The sequence below is a fragment of the Vidua chalybeata genome, chromosome 27 (genome assembly GCF_026979565.1).
Source record: "Vidua chalybeata isolate OUT-0048 chromosome 27, bVidCha1 merged haplotype, whole genome shotgun sequence".
Taxonomy (NCBI): Eukaryota; Metazoa; Chordata; class Aves; order Passeriformes; family Viduidae; genus Vidua; species Vidua chalybeata.
Window position 1 is genome coordinate 2,418,394 of NC_071556.1, and position 17,963 is coordinate 2,436,356.

Genomic DNA, 17,963 nt, shown 5'->3' on the forward strand with positions numbered 1-17,963 from the left:
GAGAAAAATAACTGCAATTTTTGTACACAAGAGCCTGAAGTTGGAGGAGTTGAGGCCCTGTGGCTGTGGGATATCCACAGCACAACTAGCAATAGGGAGAAAATGTAATTTTTCCTCATTGTCTGCAAAATGAAATAGCAAAAAACACCAAATAACCCCACTGGAATTCTTTCCTGTGAGTGAATGGCTCTGTCCTAACTCTGAGCTCGACTGAGTGGAAATTTAGGAACCTGCTGCTCATGATCCCAGCTAAAAACACCTGAAATATGACCCACAAATGGTTCATTTTTTATATTTCATAGAAGTGGCCACAAGAAAACCTCTCCAAACCTGCACCTTCAAAAAAAAAAAAAATTATTTTCTCAGCCAGCCCCAAGAGTGGCTTTTTCCACCCTTGGATCAAACCAGGATAAGGTTTTTTTGCCAGTGTTTTTTAAAAAGGAAACCGAACAGTCAGATAGAAATAAAGTTAAGGTAGAAATGAAAATTAAATGTTCCCCTGTAGTGCCAATAACAACCACAGCAGCATATGGCTGTGGAGTGATTTTATTGAACCTGATCGTGGCATAAACAGAAATAAACTGGGGAATAGCTCATTGTCACAACTGAACAAAATTCAGAAAGCAAACAGAAGAAGAGATTCAAATGGAAAGAGTTTTTAATTTTCTCATTTTAAGTGCCCAATGTGTTATTAGTTGTGAAGGAAGAACAAAAACCACGTTTGGAAAATTATTTATATTCTGACAGATCTCTGTTTCAAGCTCTTTTATGTTCTTCATAATAAATTTCTAATTCAATAGTGGGAGTTCATATTGTGAAACTCTGCAATGTTTGAGGGAATATAAAAAGACATTTGCAGGAAAAGGAAGCTGGGAGATGAAGGGAATCTTCTAGAAATATCAGAGATTAGAATAAAAATGCCCAGGATCAAATTTAAATGAGAGGGTTTATCTGTATCTGGATTTTCCACAGTAATACACAACTTTTATATATTTTTAAAGGCTTAAGATTTAGGAGATAAATAGCTGATGCACATTCAGTATCTTCCATAGGATAAATGAAATACCTGCTTTAAAAATGTGAAAGTATCTGAGGCAATAATCTCTTAAACATAGGGGATGGGCTAAAATTAACATAAATGTGGACAACTTAAAAAGTGAATTCCTGCTGGTGTTTTATGGCAAAACCATTGGGGTCCACTTTTGTTAGAGGGAGCTGAATGGCTGGAGGAGGCTCAGGGCCACAGAAAGACTTTTTGGGGCTTCCAGGGGTGTCTGTGCTGCAGGTGGGAGCAGGAAGGGTCGTTATGGATCATTAACAAAGCATCTCTTGGAACTGTGGGGTTTGGAGATCACCCCCAGGAGTGTCCTGGGTGGTGTGGAGCTGGGGGAAGGTGGGAGGAGGAGAAGAGGCTCCTGAAAAGCAGGACAGAGGGACAAATGGCCAGGAGGTTTTTTCATCCTTCCAGCTCCAAAGGCCACCAGAGCTGATGGGTGCAGCCACAGGAATTTGTGGTTGGATTTGGATCAGCTCCAGCTGACAAATCATGGAATGGGTTGGGTTGGAAGAACCTCAGAGCCCATCCAGTGCCACCCCTGCCCTGGCAGGGACACCTCCCACTGTCCCAGGCTGCTCCCAGCCCTGCCCAGCCTGGCCTTGGGCACTGCCAGGGACCCAGGGGCAGCCACAGCTGCTCTGGGCACCCTGGGCCAGGGCCTGCCCACCCTCAAAGGGAACAATTCCTGCCCAAGGTCCCAGAAAAATCTCCCCTCTGGCAGTGGGAGCCATTCCCTGGGTCCTGTCCCTCCAGGCCTTGTCCCCAGTCCCTCTCCAGCTCTCCTGGAGCCCCTTCAGGCCCTGCCAGGGGCTCTGAGCTCTCCCTGGAGCTTCTCCTCTCCAGGCTGAATGAATAGTTTCAGCTGTAGAGTTTGAAGTGTTGGATCCAGCTGACTTTGTGCAGCAGCAGTTGAAATGTGGGGTGCAAAGGAGACCCACGGAGCACACACTGAGGGGGCTGCAAGGCTCTGTGTGAGAGCAGGGTGGGCCACGAGACCGGCTCAGTGGGGTGAGGTGCCCGAGATGTCATCACACAGCTCAGGTTGTCTTTCAGAGAATGACTGGTGTGAAACTCCAGCCTTGTGGTGAGCTGGGACCTTGGAGTGGCACCAAGAGAAGATGGGAGAAAAGAGAGTGATGGTGGGAATGGAGAGGGTTTGGGCTGTGGCAAATCCCACTGATTTCCAGGCTAAGTCCATGCTCAGTTCCCATAATTTCTTGCATTCTCAGCTGTATGGAGGTGCTGTGGCTGATATTTGGCTTCCACAACCCAAATCTGTTTTGCCCTGATCTGGTGGGAATGCAGCTGGTTCTGGTGCAGGGATGGAGATCTGGAGGGAGAGGGAAGCCTGCAAAATGTTCATCCCAGACATCCCTCATGACAGTGAAAGGGCTCCTACCCACCCTGTTGATATTAGTCCGTGTGTACATCCAGTTCCTTCCAAAATTCAGTTATTACAACACTCATTTTATTGATGCTGAAGTCATTTAGTCAATTAAAGGAGATTATTGGGGGCTTTGCATTTGAATTCCTGTGTTGACACCGTGTGCTGGACCTGCCCTTTCAGACTGTCTCGGTATAAATAATTTATATTAATTGCAAATTTTAATCAACAGCCATGTGAGAAGTTCAGACAGTAAATTTTGCAAAGTAGATGGATTCCCTCAGATTTTGAAGGTTGCTTTGGCAACCATTAATTTTATTGTTAAGGGAGCCGTTGCAGACATGCCAATCTTCCAATTAATAAAGATTTTGCATCAATATTCTTCCCCATAAATTTGTTTCTCTTAGGCAGTATCTCAAGATCTCTTTTCCTTGAAAAATGTGAGTTTTTACAGCTTTATTTTGGCTCTGCAGGAATTCATCCGAACCCGAGGTGGACACTGAGGTGACAGCAGAACTGTGTTTTAATGAAAAATCTGACTGGTTTTGTTTGTGCTGGGTGCTTTTTCCATCCTGTAAACTGGCTTTTGCCATCCTATAAACTACCATAAAGCTCTATAAATTACAAATTACGTGAATTAACTCACATCCATTAATTATCCACTTCTCTTGAACTTCTCCATCCGGACGTTTTAAGCGCCGACCCCGCCTGACATCCCATCCTTCTTTAGACTTGCATGTTCTTTATTTTTTCCCTGCCTGAAGCTGCAGTGGCTGCTGGATAACTACGAGACAGCAGAAGGTGTGAGCCTGCCCCGGAGCTCCCTGTACAACCATTACCTGAGGCACTGCCAGGAGCACAAACTGGACCCCGTCAACGCCGCGTCCTTCGGCAAACTCATCCGCTCCGTCTTCATGGGGCTGAGGACTCGGCGCCTGGGCACCAGGTTGGTGGCAATCTGCAGTTCAAGAAACAAAAAAGCAACCCTCCTGCAGCATCTCTGCTGCACCCAGAACCTGCTGGACATCTTTAGGAGGTTCAGGTGTTTCTCTTCTGGGATCTACGGGAGCAACCGAGCTCGAGCCGGTGGGAAAATGGGTTTTATGTGAGCCTAAATTCTCATCTCCTGAGGATCCCATTACCCCAGGGAGATGTGGCAGGGGGTTGGGATGGAGTTCAGGGAAAGGTTCTTCCCCCCCAAGGGTGCTGGCACTGCCCAGGCTCCCAGGGAATGGTCCCAAGGCTGCCAGAGCTCCAGGAGCGTTTGGCCAGAGCTCCCGGGGTGGGATTGTTGGGGTGTCTGTGCAGGGCCTCACTGACCACGGTGGTCTCTTCTAATCAGGATATTCTGGGATTCTGTGTTGTCTGACAAAGATGAGGAGTCTCATCCTCACAATTTCCACTGCAGAGCCCAAAATTCCGGGTCACTGAAGCCGTTTCTCCCTGTGCCCCCATGCTAAGATCCCCCTGACAGACCCTGTGCCCACAGCTTTGATGCAGACAAGGTGTAAAGTTATTAAATGGTTTATTTCTGAAATACCCAAAGCATTAGGGTATCTTGCAAGAGGGTTTTTTCTTCGAAACTGTCAAAGATCTGTAAGACGTTACAAGAAAAGTGTAACATGAGAAAATAAACTCCTGTAATTCCAGACATGTCCTTCAAGGGAGCACAGCTGAGTGTGAACTTTATCCCAGCTTATAATATTTAAGAAGTGGGTAATATATTGCCTGTAAAACAGTCATTGCTCTGATTGTTGAAGATTTTATAATAAAATTCAAGCTTAAGTATCTGGGCTTTTAAATGAGAACAAAACCAGATGTGACAAGGGCATTCCACAGCTGGAATGTGGAGATAACAGTTGTAGGAAGAGCAGGGGAGCATTGGATTTCTCTACATTGGGTCCAATGCAAGAGCTCTGAAGTAATTTCTTTGGAGGAGAGAAATTCTTTAATCCCATCAAGGATTAAAGAATAAACAAGTGAGGGAAAAAAAAAAAGAAAAAAACCACACTGAAAATTGGAAATGTGCAGGCTGGGAAGGGGACAGTGAACCTCAATTACTGTGGAAAGAGCTGACCCCCATTATTTTCTTACTCATTGTAATTTTAGGTTATAAAGGCAGCTGTTATTTAATTGGCAGGCACTTAAATCACTTAGGACAGGGCTGAACATGGGCTGTGTGAAAAGTCCTTTGGTGCAGTGACAAAGACCCAACAATTCAACTGAGCCCTTGAAAAGAGCAAATTCCCCCCCAAAAGAGAACCCAATTTGATAAATACTTCTCTTACATTTCTCTCATTTTCCAATGGGAAGCATCCTTGGATTTAAGGTGCCTCCAGTCCCATTTTTAGTGACACAGCAAAGGAATTTTAAGCCTCCCTACTCTGTGCTCTGGAGATGCTGTTGGTGCTTCCCTGGCTTGGTCTCTTCTCCCTCTGAGGACTCAATTCACCCATTTTTGGTGACAAATGGGCTGAAGCCAAGTTGGACACGCTGTCATCACATGTCCATGGCAGCAGAACTGTCCTTGCTCCCACTGGGACCAAAAAATTCCAGTTTGGTGGAAAAACTTCAGCTGACACATCTCTCTCTAATGTGGTGGGATCACACCCTCCTAAGGAGCACCACAGCAGCAAAGGAGAAAGAATTCCAGCTCCCTGTGCTTGGAGAAAGCTTTCTTTTTTTACAAAACCTACAAAAATGAGCAGCTCCAAGGACAAAACCACATCAAAGCCTGGTGCTGTTGCTGCAGAAGTGCTGGCAACAGAAACACATTTTTCTTTTCATAGTGGGCCATTCAGTCAGTTTTATCCAAGTCTGGATAAATATGGATGCTTGTTTTTGTGAAAAAAACAAATCCCTAAACCCTCATCAAATAGCAAAGTGTCCCCTGTGGTCTTACAGTCACTGTGTTTAAATAACACTTTTTATTGTAGCACTTCCCTCCTCTCTTCCCCAGGCATCATGGGCTGCTTGGAACAAACCTGGCCAGGTTGAAGTGTGGATGCACTTGGCCACATGTGGGTTTAAATTTTCTAGGGAATGATGGCATTTCAGTAGTTTGATGCCTTGTTCAGGCTGCTCTAGAACAGAGACTGGTCAGAGCTAAAGAAGAAAACAGGGATTTATTCAAAGGCCTCAATGGATGCACCTTGGGCAGCACAAGAGCCCAGCCAGGGCTGCACCCAAGATGAGCCAAAATGGTCACAAAATGCACGAGTGCTCACAGGGGCTCTCACTGTGATCAGTTCTGCTCCATTTGCACATTGGAGTTCATTGTCCAATTCCAGCTCCAGCCCATGCAGTCCCATCCTTGTTTTTCTCCCTTCATTCCACGTTGTTTGTGCTCTTGGGCCTGAGATTTGGATCATTTGTCCTTGGTCCCCAGCTGGAGCAGGAATTGTTTTGTCTCCCTGCTCTGTGCAGAGAGCTCCCCATCCCCTGATGTGAAGCCCAGAGCCACACACTAAAGCAGCACAGAATGTGAAAAATAGAAAAGCTCAAACCTGAGGCATCAAATTCATCCCTTCAGCCACTCAAACAGAGCTTGGCAGCTGTGTGCTGCACGAAATGGGGTGTGTTGTCCAAGCAACCAGGGCCACAATCCCTTGTCAGTGACTGAGTTGATATTTCCAGGGGAAATTCCAAATACCACTACTACGGGATCCGCCTGAAGCCGGAGTCGCCGCTGAACCGCCTGCAGGAGGACACCCAGTACATGGCCATGAGGCAGCAGCCCATCCACCAGAAGCAAAGGTCGGTGCCCCCAGGCCCTTCCCAAAACACTCTGCAGGTCCCTGGGATTTGGCTCCACTTGGGAAGTTCAAACCAGGTGAAAAAATTCAGAGATTTGACAAATCAAATTAAAACAGACGATAGATCGTAGTGAAACAATTTGTTTAAAAGATAGAGTTTTGCACCTTAACTGAAAAAACTTCACAAAATAAGTTTATATCCATTGTTACAGTGACAATGTTAGTGATAGTACCTTGGATACTTCACTGTACACAACAAAGCATAAACAAAACCATCAAAGAAGTTTTTCTGTTCAAGAGAGAGGGAGAAATGTGGGAAATGGATTTATAGAAAATTCTCAAAGTTTGACAGAAGGCTCACACAGTGGGCACCTGTATGCAAACCTTGAGATAAGAAATGCTGACTTAGAAATGCCATGGAACAGGACAGATATTGCTGAGAGAGAAATTAAACTAGAAACAAGTTTCAAAGGTGGCCTTGTAAATAAGACTGGATGCTTTAGAGAAATAGAATTATAAAAGATTAATTGTAGTAGGACCCACAAAGAATAATTGTAGATGATTGGCTTTAAGGCATTTACAGCATGGTGTGGCTAAAGCTGATAGGCCAAGAAACACCTATAATGTTTTATAATTAGGAAATATTTGGCTTCTGTTTGTGATGGCGTGAATTATAACATCTGTATTGTCTCACCCTTCTCATGAGACTGAAAATGGAATAAAAGTTGTTAAAATGCCTCTCAGTTGCCCCATCTATGGGTCAGAAAAGGTTGCTGAAGAACCAGAGCCGAGCTCTGGAAGGTTCCTAAACCTATCCCAGGTAATGCCCCATGCCTGGAAATATTCAAGGCCATGGATGAGACTTGGAGCAGCCTGTTTTAGTGGAAGATGTCCCTGCTCACTGCAGAGGGTTGGACCAGATGGCCTTTAAAGGACTTTTCCAACTCAAACTCTTCTGGAATTCCATGGAATGGGATTTATCTGCCTATTCTCCTTGCCAGTGGCATGTTCCACCCTGTGTGCCACCTTTCAGAGGTTCCCTGCAGCCAAAATGCTTTAGGATCTCAGTTATGGAGATGTTGGTGCCAAATCAGTGTGGAGGACCTGGGGGCTTGTGTTGTATTTGGGGTTTTGGATGTTTTTCTGTGCAAAAGTGCAAGTTAAATAGTGCCATGCTTAATTTTGTGCCTGAGTAATTTTAAAGATAAAACCCAGTGTGGAGAGGGGTTTGGAATTGCCTCCTGCAAGCATGGACACTTCTGGTTGTTGTTGAAGTGCAGAAGGAGCAGAATTTATTTCTTCAGCTCCCAAACAGAAAGTAAATGCAAAAGTCACTGCTTGAGACAGTCTGCCCTGGAACCCACTGCAGCTTTGCTTCTCTTGTTTGATTTTTTGGTGTCACCAAACTTCTTAGCCCCTTTAATTCTGTCTTGGGGAAGCATTTCTAAAGGAGCTTCTCCTTTCCCCTCCATTTGATTCCACGGTATAAATGATCAACCTGTACCAACCACTCCATGAGCTCACAGATCTGTGTTCTAAATAACATATAGGTGTTTTCTCCTGTCTGTGTGGATCCTAATCCATCTAATTCTGATGGGATTTAGGTACAGAGCAGCCCAGAAGATGGATGGGATGGCAGAGAGTGCATCCAACAGCAACCCCCACACCACACCCGAGCAGTCAGTGGCTGCTCAGTGCCAGCACCACCAGCAGTTCATAGGTGAGGACACTCCTTTGGTGATCAATTATTCCACATCAGGGATTTGGGCTTTATGGGGAAGGTTTTATCCAGCAAGTTCTGAATGTTGGGTTTTCCTAATAAATCTACAATATATGCACACATATCTATATCTATATCTATATCTATATCTATATCTATATCTATATCTATATAATCTATATCTATATCTATATCTATATATATTGATATATATATAGATATCTATATATCTATAATATATATTATAAATAATATATAAAAATATTGATATTGATATAGATATCTACAGTATGCTTTCCTAATAAATCTACAGCATTTTATTTTTTTCAGATATATATATTTTATGTGTAGGATGTGTTCTCTAGGTTTTTGTAGTGTCACACTTGCTGAGTTTATCTGCTGACTCCTGTCTCCCCAGGAAGGCTTTTCCCTCGAGCCCACGGGTCTGTTGGGTCCCTCATAGCATGGTTTTAATCCATCTGGGTTTTTTTAAATTCCATGGAAGAGTGAAGGTCCTGGCCAGAGGGGGGAAGCAATTCCCTTCCTTGCAAAGGCTGCAGTGGGGATCTGGCTGCAGATGATCCATACTGACCTTCTCCTTCTGGATTTGCTGGTCCTGGATCTGTGTCTCCATCACAAATCCCAGCTCCTGACACCTCTGCTGCCCAATTCTATTCCCCATTGTACTCCTTAAACAGCAGAGAGACATTTTCAGGGAAATTCTAATGGATGATAGATGAGGATAATGTTTTCTTGGTTTTTTTATTACAAACAGAAAGGAAATCTTTTCCTTTCCCCACTGAATCCACTGGGCTGTTTGCTTTTTCTCAGTATAAATCAGAGAAAGGACTAAATTATCTCACTTTTCCTGTCTCATCCCAGCTGGAACATGAAAGAGCCTCCAGTGACAGCAGCACCTTGTACTCTGAGCTTTCCTAGCCCTCACCATCTTTCCCAATTTCTTTTCCCAGATGTAACCCACGTCTTTCCTGAGTTCCCAGCCCCTGATCTTGGTAATGTCCTCTTACAAGAAGGTTTCACCTTGAACGACGTGAAAACCCTGCAGGTTCTCTACAGGAGGCACTGTGAGGTGATTGTGTGGGGATTCTTTGGGGATTATTTGTCACTGATTTATTAACTGACATGGCACATCACTCAAGTGGCCAGCTCATATCCCACTCTTAGGAAAAGCTGGCAATGCTTCATTTGCCAGGAATTACAACCCAAATATTGATTTTTTTTTTCACGGTGTGACCTGTTTTATGTTAAGCTGGTTACCACAGCAGTGCCAATCCCGTTGTTTTTCACGTAAATGATTTACTGTGAGTGGCAGCACTCGAGCTGAGTGCTCACCCCGAGGTGTTCTTTGCTGTCAGGCCACTTTGGATGTTGTGATGCACCTCCAGTTCCACTACATCGAGAAGCTGTGGCAATCCTTCTGGAGTCCCAAGGCACCCCCTAGTGATGGCCCCACTGCTCTGCCTTCCAGGTACTCCATTTCTTGCAGATGCATCTCTTCTTTAGATGCATGAAGTGGTTTTAGGCTTTTTGGGAGAGGATTTGGGAGCATTTTCTGCCCTGCAGAGCCACGACAAAGAGACTTGGAAGTGTTTAATATTGTAATGCAAAGTTCAGAGCTCTGGGGAAGGGTCTGATTAGAGAATTGTGGGGTCACTGAGGTTGGAAAAGCCCTCCAAGATCATCAGGTCTTGAGGTGTTGGGGCTGGGTTGGACTCGATGATCTTTAAGATCTCTTCCAACCTGGTCATTCTGTGAATTCTGTGAATTCTGTGGGATTCAGTGCTTTCTGGGGGAAAGCACTGAAGGCAAACCTGCTGCTAACTCTGTCTCCTTCCTCCTCCTCCTGCAGTGAAGAGGAGCCCGAAGGGACCCTCCCAAAGGACAAACTGATCACCCTGTGCAAGTACGAGCCCATCCTCAAGTGGATGAGGAGCTGTGACCACATCCTGTACCAGGCCCTGGTGGAGATCCTCATCCCTGACGTGCTCAGGCCAGTGCCCAGTGAGTACCCACAGCCCCATCTGAGTCTGATCTCCCTCTGGCTACCACTTGCCACAAAGATTTCCACTCTAAAAACCCACTTGGAGCTGTTTGTCTTGGCTAAAATCTAAAGGCACCAGCAGTGCTCCTCCTGCAGCATTGCTCTGGGGGATATTTTGTACCCCTTGGGAATTCCCCTCCCCTTTAAATTTGGTGTGTTACATCTCCTGATTTTGGCCAGGAGTTTGGATGTGGGATCTCTTTGGGATGTGGCTCCTTGGAGGTCTTTGTTTGCACAGGACCATCCTGTGCCTGACTGCACTACTGGAAATTAGGAGTCAACTTTTTGGGAGATTAATAATGGGGTATTGAGGGTTTTCTCTCTGATTTGGATTCCCAAATGTCCCTCTGAGGGCTGTCACAAGCTGGGGCACAAGGGTGTCTCTGAAGAGCAAATTTCAGTGTTTGAAAAATGCTCAGAAATGCCATGAATAAGAAAAGGACAAAAGAAAATAAAAATAATTTTAAAAACATAGAAATGTTCAGGTTGGAAAAGACCTCTAAGATCATTAAGTCCAATTGTCATAAGAGTAAGATAAGGATAAGAGTAAGAGTAAGAATAAGAGTAAGAGTAAAAAAGTGAAAAAGAGGAATGAAAAATAAGAAAAAAAAAGTATAATAATAAGAGTTTGAGTAATAACATGAAAGAATAATTTGCATGCATCAACCCAGCTCATTTCCTTGATGCTGAGTTGCCATCTCAGCTTTCCCAGCAGTCCTAAGCTAGAAAATGGTAGCCAAAAATGCTACAGAGCAGCCTTTCTGACTTTGCAGCCTTCTTTGCAGGCACGCTGACCCAGGCAATCCGGAACTTTGCCAAGAGCTTGGAAGGGTGGCTGATGAATGCCATGAGTGAATTCCCCCCCCAGGTCGTGCAGACCAAGGTGAGCAGAGGTGGGCCCAGTGTGTGTCTGCATCTTGCAGAAATTCCTGCCGGGGTTTGGCCACCTGGCACGGTGCCATGGCTGATTGTGAACCAAAATCAGCCAGGAGTGGGAGCACAGGTGGGGCAGTTCCTTTGTACCAGGAGCTGATGGTGCTCTGTGCATGGAGCCTCTCCTGTGTCCTGAAATTGCAGAAAAAGCTTTGTGGGAGAAAATCATAGAGCCACAGAATATCCTGAGCTGGAAGGGACCCACAGGGATCATCACAAACCCCTGGCCCTGCACAGACACCCCACCAAGCCCACCCTGAGCATCCCTGAGAGCGCTGGCCAAACGCTCCTGGAGCTCTGGCAGCCTCGGGGCCGGGACCATTCCCTGTTATCTCTGCCCTGGAATGAGGCTGTCCTCCTGGAAAGCACACAAGTGGCACTGCCCCAAGGCTCCTGCTCTCCTAAAGCCAGGGATTCTTGCTGCCTCTTCCCACCATGCTGGTCTCTGCTGGAGGCAGAGTGTGAAAACCTGGTAGCTTAAAGAGAATAAATAATGGAATCATGGAATTATTTAGGTTTGGGTTCTTCCACTGCTGTTCTACCTGGTGGAGCATTGTGTGGCCCAGGCAACCACACAAGGAGGAGAGGTCAGAATCCTTTATTCCCTACAAACCAACCCAAATTGAGCAGCACCTAAAGAGACACCACTGATTCACAACCCACGCTATGCCCTCAACATGTTTTCCAACCACCTGTGCCCAGGGATTGACTGCGTTGTTCCAAGTACCTGGCACAAGGATTAGGTTGGAAATGACCTTTAAGGTGATTTGAGTCCAACCACCACCCCAGCACTGCCCAGGCCACCACTAAACCACGTCCCCGAGCCGTGCCCGCGCGTTTCTTGAGCCCTTCCGTGGCTGGTGACTGCAGCGCTGCCCGTGCCGGTGCGTGCAGGGCTGCGCAGGGAGCAGAGCCTGCCCTGCAGCCCCTGTGCTGTGTTGCAGGTGGGGGTGGTGAGTGCCTTTGCCCAGACCCTGCGCAGGTACACGTCCCTGAACCACCTGGCGCAGGCGGCGCGCGCCGTGCTGCAGAACACGTCCCAGATCAACCAGATGCTCAGCGACCTCAACCGCGTGGACTTCGCCAACGTGCAGGTAACCCACGGGCACCCTGCCCCTCACCTGCCCCACGGGTGGGGCTCCACAGCCAGGCTCTCTGCTGGTAGCCACTGTTCAATCCCCACCTGAATGAACTGGGGGTGTTTATCCTGGAGAAGAAAAGACTCAGGGGTGACCTTATCCCTCTCCACAACTCCCTGAAAGGTGGAAGGGTTTCAGGTACACCTGAAAGGTGGCTGTGCTCAGGTGGGGTTGGGCTCTGTCTCCAGGAACTGACAGAACCAGAGGACACAGTCTCAAGCTGCCCCAAGGGAAATATAAGTTGGATATTAGGAAGAAGTTTTTTCCAGAAAGGGTGGTAAAATTCTGGAATGGCCTCCCCAGGGAGGTGGTGGAGTCCCCATCCCTGGATGTGTTTAACAAAACCTGGATGTGGCACTGGGTGCCAGGGTTCAGTTGAGGTGCTGGGGCTGGGTTGGACTCGATGATCTTGGAGGTCTCTTCCAACCCAGGGATTCTGTGAATTCTGTGAACAAGGTGATGGGTTTGGTGTTGCTTTGCCAGGTGAATTTTCTACCTCACTGTGGAAAAGGAGCTTCTGTAAGATTCACAGATCATTAAAGCTGGAAAAAATCTCCAATACCATCCAGGCCAACCTTCAGCTGAACCCCACCATGCCCACTAAACCGTGTCCCCAACAACTCATTTTTTGAACATTTCCAGGGGTGGTGACTCCACCACTTCCCTGGGCACCCCATTCCAATTCTTTACCACTTTTCCAGCGAAGAATCAAGTGCTACCAACAATTATGGAGTTCTAAAAATACTGTGGTCCAGACAGATCAGAGGGGCCATGATTCAGAGCTGGTTTGCAGCCCTTTCCTGCTAGAAATTAACTCCTGGGTTGGGATGCAACACCATGCAGGCCTGGCTTGAGTAACTGTGAACCTTTCTTCCAAGCAGGAGCAGGGCAGGAGTAACTGTGAGCCCTTCCTCCCGAGCAGGAGCAGGGCAGGAGTAACCATGAACCCTTCCTCCCGAGCAGGAGCAGGGCAGGAGTAACCATGAACCCTTCCTCCCGAGCAGGAGCAGGGCAGGAGTAACCATGAACCCTTCCTCCCGAGCAGGAGCAGGGCAGGAGTAACCATGAACCCTTCCTCCCGAGCAGGAGCAGGGCAGGAGTAACCATGAACCCTTCCTCCCGAGCAGGAGCAGGCCTCGTGGGTGTGCCAGTGTGAGGAGGGCATGGTACAGAAGCTGGAGCAGGATTTCAAGCTGACTCTGCAGCAGCAGAGCTCTCTGGACCAGTGGGCCAGCTGGCTGGACAATGTGGTCACTCAGGTGCTGAAGCACCACGAGGGCAGCCCCAGCTTCCCCAAGGCAGCCAGGCAGTTCCTGTTGAAGTGGTCCTTCTACAGGTACATTTTCTTTCTCATTTTGGGGGTATTTCTGCATCAGGCTTGAGGCATGTAAAGAGTTCCTTGAAAAGCCAAGGCCAAGTTCTTTATTCCCATGAAACTTTGCTTAACTGTGGTTCTGGTCTCCTTTCAGGACGGGGATGGGATGCTCCATAAAGTAATTTCTTAGAAGTGTTTTGATACTTTTGGGTCAGAGGCAGAGACAGCATTGGGTCCTGCAGTACCACCAGGGTCCAGAATTCACATCAGCCACGGCACAGGTGTAAAACTCAACCCAAATTTCTGATTCCTGCCAATTCCCAGCTCCATGGTGATCCGGGACCTCACCCTGCGCAGCGCCGCCAGCTTTGGCTCCTTCCACCTGATCCGCCTGCTCTACGACGAGTACATGTTCTACCTGGTGGAGCATCGAGTGGCCCAGGCCACAGGGGAGACCCCAATTGCTGTCATGGGAGAGGTGAGAATCCTTTATTCCCTACAAACCAACCCAAAAGAAGCAGCTCCTCAAAAGACACCGCTGGTTCACAACCCGCACTGCGCCCTCGGCTTGTTTTACAGCAAAAATTATTTATTGAGTTGTTTTGGCACAAGGATAGAGCTCTTGGAGCACCTTCCCTGAGCTGGTGGGTTTGGGGTTTAGGGTGGTTGAGCATCATTTGGGCTTTGGAGGCCTGGAGGAGGGAGGGAAAGGATTTCCTCACTTCTCTGCACCACCTGTGACTGCCAGCCCTGACTTTGGGACTCCTGACAGGGCAAAGTCCATCTCAACCAAGCAAAAATGGCCCAAAAATTGCTTTCAGCAACTGAACTTCTCCAGGCCTCTACAAGCTCCAGCATTACATGCAGTCAGCCACTCCCTCCATTTCTGAGGTGAAGAGGAGGATGATGGGGTTGTTTGGGCTGTTTGTGAGGGTTTGGGGTTTTTTTTGTTCACAGTAAGTCTGGTGCCTGGCTTGCAGGCAGGTCCTGTCCTGCCTAGCTGAAGCCACATCCATTTTTTCCCTCTGAAATACAGAGTTAAAAGCCCCAGATGAACTTGTGACAGCAATGCTGAAACTACAGTGAGTTTAAAACTGAGCCCACGTGCTCCAAACTGATCTCATTTGCTCCTTGAAGCTTCCCAGAGCTCGTGTAGGGATCCAGGCAAAGCAAAGCCTGTTGGTTCTGCCTTCCCTCCCCCTCCCACACTGCTCCAGCTACAGTGCTGAGTTCCCACTATTCCCTGCAAAACCTCCACCTTCAGTGACATTAAAGGAACATGAAAGGCAGAGACTGGCTCCCAGCAAAGCCCAGCTGTGGGAGGCTCTCATCCCTCAGGCTTTTCCTTCATTAAACCCTTGCAATATTCCTGTTCTCCAGGAGGAGGCTGATTCTTCCCAGCAAAGGATGAAGTGTCCTTCCACTCCCACTGAACTCTGCAGTTCCTCAGCTCCTGCTCCTGCCCAGCTTTCCATGACCTCTCAGCATTGTTGTTGCAGCAATTTGGTGTCTCAGACCTCGTCGTTGAGAGGGACACCACATCTCCAGGGCCAAGGAGCTCTCTGGTTCCACTTGGCACCACGGCCTGGCTGGCCAAACTCTCTCTGACATCACTGCAAAGGCTTTGCAGAGAGGTGAAGGTGGAGTCCAGGACAGGGGAACTGCCTGAGAGGTGGAAAGGGCTGGAGAAAAGGCACCACTTTGCCTGTAGCAGCACTTGGTCATCACCTGGGAGATGGAAAAATTTCCCTCCTTTCATTCTCCCTTAATTCCAGAGCTAAATCCTGCCCTGGATTGTTGTGTGTGGTGTGTGCCCAGAGGTTTAAATGGCAACAAAAGGCTTTTCCCCCAAACCCTGTGGTTGGTTTTGATTTCTGCTCTCCACCACCAGCACCGATGCTCACGGTCTCTCCTGGGTGGTTGAAATTGTCTGGCACCTCGGCTCCCCAAAGCCTTGCTGACCCCATAACTCCTTTTTCTTTCAGTTTGGTGACCTCACATCCCTGTCCCCGACTCTGCTGGACAAAGGTACCTCCCCTCCCTGCCGGGGAGCTCTGCTGGGATGGGCAGGATGGGATGGCTGTGGGATGTGGGGGGGGAACCTCGTGCTGCCTCCTGCAGCCTGCTCTGCTGGCAAGCAGCTCCTGGTGGCCCCGTGCCCTGCTCTGAGCCGTGTCCTTTGCAGATGACATCGGCGAGCTGGGCACCGAGGTGGACCCGGAGCGGGCGCTGGGGGAGCCGCTGGTGAAACGGGAGCGCAGCGAGCCCGGCCACTCCCTGCAGGACATCTGACACCGGGGCTGGACCGAGCTGTCCGGAGCCCGGCCACTCCCTGCAGGACATCTGACACCGGGGCTGGACCGAGCTGTCCGGAGCCCGGCCACTCCCTGCAGGACATCTGACACCGGGGCTGGACCGAGCCGAGCGGGGCGTGCCGAGGCTGCAGCTCCCCGGACCTGCGTTATTATAGTGCCTCTTAGTTTCTCTTTATGTTTACTTGTGTTTGAGGATGGGCTGAGCCGGTTCGGCTGCCAGTGTCCCTCCAGAGTGGAGGGAGAAGCTCCAGAGTCTGCTCCCAAGGGATGGAAGGCTCTGTGGTCAGCAGCAGGTGGGATGTGCCCGGCTGGAGGAGCTGGCCTGGCTCTCCAGCCGGAGCGAGGCGCACGGACGAGGCTTTCTCTGGCAGGGAAGGTGCTTTGGCTTCCTTCCCCACGTCTCAGACTTCACTGTGATACAAACTTGAACCAATCAGTGCCCAAGAAGAAGGAAAAATACCCGGCCCTTCTCCTGCAGCCTTTCCAGACGAGCTGTCCTGGCTCTGGCTTTGCCAAATCTCTTGCACCAGGGAGCCCAGGGCAGTCGGTGTCCCTTGTCCCCCTGGGGAGAGGCTCCAGGCTGCACATCCCGGCGGACACAGGCGTGCTCTGGGACTATGGGATGGGCATTCCCACCTGCTTCCATGCCTCCCCAGCTTGGCACTTCACCCCAATGCTCCTGGGATGCCATCAGGCCAACTCAAGATACCAAAGGACTCCGAGGCAGTGGCAGCTGGAGGCAGAGCGTGTCCGTGTTCCCACGTGCCATGATGCCTGGGGGCAATCCCATGGTGATCCCATGGCAATCTGTGGTGATCCCATGGCAATCCCATGGCGATCCTGTGGTGATCCCCATCCTCCATGGTGCCCAGGCAGACAGGAACTGGTCCCACATCCTGGGGTTTGTGAAATTCCCACCCCATGTCCTGCTCTGGAGGGTCTGGAGCAGGGACGAGGGTGTGTGACCACAGTGCCTTAGGGTGGGCCTTGTTCCCGTTTCCCCCGCTCTGAGTGGGCCAGCACGGCTCAGACTGGCCCAGCCCAGCTCAGACTGGCCCAGCACGGCTCAGACTGGCCCAGCACGGCTCAGACTGGCCCAGCCCAGCTCAGACTGGCCCAGCATGGCTCAGACTGGCCCAGCACGGCTCAGACTGGCCCAGCACAGCTCAGACTGGCCCAGCCCAGCTCAGACTGGCCCAGCATGGCTCAGACTGGCCCAGCACGGCTCAGACTGGCCCAGCACGGCTCAGACTGGCCCAGCACGGCTCAGACTGGCCCAGCATGGCTCAGACTGGCCCAGCACAGCTCAGACTGGCCCAGCACAGCTCAGACTGGCCCAGCACGGCTCAGACTGGCCCAGCAGCCTGTCCCACGTAGGGAGGGGCTGGCACAGAGCCCAGAGGGGTCAGCACTCCACTGGCATTTCCCTCTCTGGATCCCTTTGCCTTTTCCTGTGGCGTGGCTCCCGTGGGGCTGAGCTGGGGGAGCTGTGCAGGGTTTATCCCCCTTCCCATGTCCTGTGGGCTCTGTGCTGACATGGATTGCCCTGGGATGCTGTGGGCTACCCTGGGGTGCTGTGGGCTACCCTGGGGTGCTGTGGGCTACAGGGCAGAGTCGGGGGGGGGATCTGTCATCAAGCTAAACTGCAAAACAAAGCCCTGGGGCAAATGTCTCTGTGAATAAAGGCCGTGTCATAAATAGCTTTTATTATTATTATGGTTTCTAATGATGCAGTGTTTGGTGTGAGCTTTTCCAGGGGTCTCGTGTGCATTTGCCTAGCAGAGTATATTCTATCCAAATCTCTGATTTTCTCGTTCCCAGTGGCACTGAGGCAGCTGTGGCACTTTCAAACATGTTCCTAATGGCAAGTGAAAGGAGAGTGTGTGCAGTGGCACATCTTCCCTCTGTCCCGTGCTGCTGTGCCAGGGTGGTGCTTGTCTGTAAATGTCTCACATGGAAGTGGCAGGAGAGAAGTGAGAGAGGCAGATTTAAATGTACATAACCATGAAAACTCCCCGGGTCACAGTCCACACTTGGGATCCTGCTGATGAGATAAGAGAGTCTAAAAAAACAACTGAGCAACCAAATCTTAACTGCCCTGCTCCCACTGAGGGCCAGAGGAAGTTCAGCTCTTCCTCCAAGGGAAGCCAGCGTGCAAAGGAGATGCTCTGGAGCTCTGCAGCAGCGTGTGAGGAGGCTGGAGCAGCACCCAAACCCCCTCCACAGAATTCCCAGCTAAAGCTGAACAGCAATAAATGTGTATCCAATGCTCAGGCCTGCACA

At 49.2% G+C, this 17,963-nt stretch overlaps 1 protein-coding gene across 5 annotated transcripts in view; it reads left to right on the forward strand.

The window, feature by feature from the left end:
• The window catches only part of RFX2 (regulatory factor X2), a 71,199-nt gene extending 53,821 nt beyond the window's left edge, over nucleotides 1-17,378 (forward strand). For all 5 annotated transcript variants that reach the window (XM_053965888.1, XM_053965886.1, XM_053965887.1 and 2 more), the window contains 12 exons: nucleotides 3,206-3,387; nucleotides 6,078-6,197; nucleotides 7,801-7,916; nucleotides 8,888-9,006; nucleotides 9,293-9,405; nucleotides 9,787-9,938; nucleotides 10,764-10,861; nucleotides 11,856-12,005; nucleotides 13,178-13,386; nucleotides 13,690-13,843; nucleotides 15,351-15,393; nucleotides 15,551-17,378. In XM_053965888.1, coding sequence (XP_053821863.1) covers nucleotides 3,206-3,387; nucleotides 6,078-6,197; nucleotides 7,801-7,916; nucleotides 8,888-9,006; nucleotides 9,293-9,405; nucleotides 9,787-9,938; nucleotides 10,764-10,861; nucleotides 11,856-12,005; nucleotides 13,178-13,386; nucleotides 13,690-13,843; nucleotides 15,351-15,393; nucleotides 15,551-15,657 — 1,563 coding nt within the window. In that variant the 3' untranslated portion in view covers nucleotides 15,658-17,378. The remainder of the gene's footprint in view (nucleotides 1-3,205; nucleotides 3,388-6,077; nucleotides 6,198-7,800; nucleotides 7,917-8,887; nucleotides 9,007-9,292; nucleotides 9,406-9,786; nucleotides 9,939-10,763; nucleotides 10,862-11,855; nucleotides 12,006-13,177; nucleotides 13,387-13,689; nucleotides 13,844-15,350; nucleotides 15,394-15,550) is intronic.
• Nucleotides 17,379-17,963: the final 585 nt, after the last annotated feature.